The sequence below is a fragment of the Berghia stephanieae genome, chromosome 3 (assembly GCF_034508935.2).
Source record: "Berghia stephanieae isolate SIO BIC M18660-M18661 chromosome 3, UCSD_Bste_1.3, whole genome shotgun sequence".
In the NCBI taxonomy this organism is placed as follows: Eukaryota; Metazoa; Mollusca; class Gastropoda; order Nudibranchia; family Aeolidiidae; genus Berghia; species Berghia stephanieae.
Window position 1 is genome coordinate 78,875,509 of NC_088362.1, and position 2,500 is coordinate 78,878,008.

General features: G+C 32.4%; 1 protein-coding gene across 1 annotated transcript in view; it reads right to left on the bottom strand.

Annotated features, from left to right (window-relative positions):
* LOC144968535 (uncharacterized) overlaps positions 1 to 2,500 on the bottom strand; it is a 131,506-nt gene that overhangs the window by 84,323 nt on the left and 44,683 nt on the right. The window contains exon 14 of the mRNA XM_078906997.1: positions 2,478 to 2,500. This exon is cut by the window's right edge and continues 58 nt beyond it. Within this exon, the coding sequence (XP_078763123.1) occupies positions 2,478 to 2,500 (23 nt within the window). The remainder of the gene's footprint in view (positions 1 to 2,477) is intronic.

Here is a 2,500-nt window from a genome sequence, read left to right on the forward strand (position 1 = left end):
AACATCCGTCTCCAACCCTCCAGTTCCTTTTCCGCCTCAGCTTTTGTATCATTCAAAAGTACTACGTCATCAGCACACATCATGCACCATGATGCCTCTCGCCAAATGGGTTCTGTTAGGACATCCATTACTATTGAAAACAGCAGTGGGCTGAGAGCAGTTGGTGTAATCCAACTCTAACATTAAATGGATCAGTTGAGCCAACAGCTGTCCTTCCCACTGTTTTTGTTTCCTTTGCACATGTTTTGGCTAGAAAGTATTCACTTAAAATATTGATCAATTAAAATGATCCTAAAATTGCCAAAAAGATTCAAACTTGAGTCTACTTTTGAATCTTGTATTTAATCTACTATAATTTGCCTGCCAACTGTTTGTTTTGTTTATATTGAAGTTAACATTTTAAACCAAAAAAGCTTTATGGTCTTGATGTCAGATATTTTTCGCTTTTGGTTTCTAAACTTCTTTTTCAGCAATGTCAGTCGCAGTGTTATCAATAACCATTCCTATAAAATATTTCATTTATAAAATTAAAAGTTTTTTCCACAAGAGAGAACCAGTTGAAATCTGGTCGGATCGGGTCGTGATGGCATAGTTTCTTGATGCAGTTCGCATCCTGTTATAGACGTTCAAGACATTATAAGAAATGCAATTGGTGAAAAGGAATAAAGAATTGTTAATATCGAGGAAAATGAGAAGTCACACGTAAATTCTGCCATATTCTGAAAATATCATTTTAAAAATTGTTGGCTAAAACTTGTCCTTCATATTTCAATCCATTAAAATGACCATCATCTCATTAAAAACTCTCAAACCTGGGGCTTCAAAAAGGTCATGAAAGGAAATTTTCCCAAGGCAATCGAAGGTTTGAGAGTTTTTGACAAGATGGTGATCATTTTAATCGATCGATATTTGAAGGACGAGTTTTCTGGCCAGTTTTTAAAAAAACATTGTTAGGGTTTTTTTTTTTCAGAGCATGGTAGTATTATAATTTGACTAAACACATTTTTAAATTTTTGTCATGAAACTTATATTTCAAATACTGAGCAATTGAAATTACTGTTAACAAATCTAAAAGCCTCAAATCCGAGATTAAACTATATGAGACTTTTTTAAAGGTCTAGGGTCATTTTTATCGATTGATTTAATTGGAGTTAAATAATGTTTTTAAATTGTCTATTGTCAGAGAAAAGGAATTCTATTAAAGGTGTAAAAAACATTGGCGGTCCCGATAGATCAGTTACTAGGGCACTCGCTTTACAAGTTGGGATAGGAATCGATACTGGGTGCAGTAGATTTTTTTCTGATGTTCCCTCCCCTTCCCTGTCTTTCCTCTAATAATTGGGAAGATGGATCTGCTAGATCTAGCTAAGCGTATTTTATGATAGACTATCTGTCCAACGGGTACCGTGCGTCAGTCTGGTATTATGTTGGAATTGAATTGGTGAAGAAAATTATAATTAGTGGATGTAAGTTGTTTTTGTTTTTCTAACTCTAAGAAACAAAGCCTATTCTCCTCAATAAAGACATTTATTTTAATTCATATTTTATAAGTTAATTTTAAAATTGAATTTTAACCACCGGGCCTACCTCCACTTTTTATACAACTATCAGGGTTTATATTGACCCGAGCGGCTTTCACCGATATCGGGAATCATATTGACCCGAGATTCGAAAGGCCCGGTCCACGAGATTTTTCCTCAAGGTCAATAAAATACCGACATAGGTTTTTTTTTAAAATCATATTATAATATCTTATACATCATATCCACAAAAAAAATTTAATACAAAATGGTAAAATTGAATAGAACATGATTGATAATGTAATTATTAAAATATACTGGAATATAACATTATTTTTTATCATCAAACGGTCTCATGTTACTGTTTAATCGGACCCGTATTTTTTAAGACACAAAGAGAGAATTGGATTTTATGTCATTTTGAGAGGTAATTGGTCATAATTGCAATAGCCCATTTAACGTTATATGCTCACGGGCCTTATGGCTTAGAATGATTACTTTTTATATGGCTTAGAATGACTAAGTCATTTTTGGCTTGGAATGACTAATTTTATATGGTTTAGATCGGCAATTTTTATATGGCTTAGAATGACGACTTAACAGATGGCTTAGAAGGACTAATTTATACTTAGATCAACAATTTTATAAGACTTAGAATGACGACTTTACTTATTATGACGTATAATGACTACTTTTTATATGGCTTAGAATGACATTACATATAGCTTAGAATGACTACTTTTTATATGGTTTAGATCAACAATTTTATACGGCTTAGAAAAACTACTTTTTATATGGCTCAGAATTACTACTTTTTATATGGCTTAGAATTACTCCTTTTTATATGTCTTAGTATGACTATTTTACATATTATTTACTACAATTACTACTTTCTATGTGGCTTAGAATGGTAACACTTTAAATTCAACATCGCTCAATATATGCCTAATCTCTCACCTGAAGTAGAACAGGCCGATATT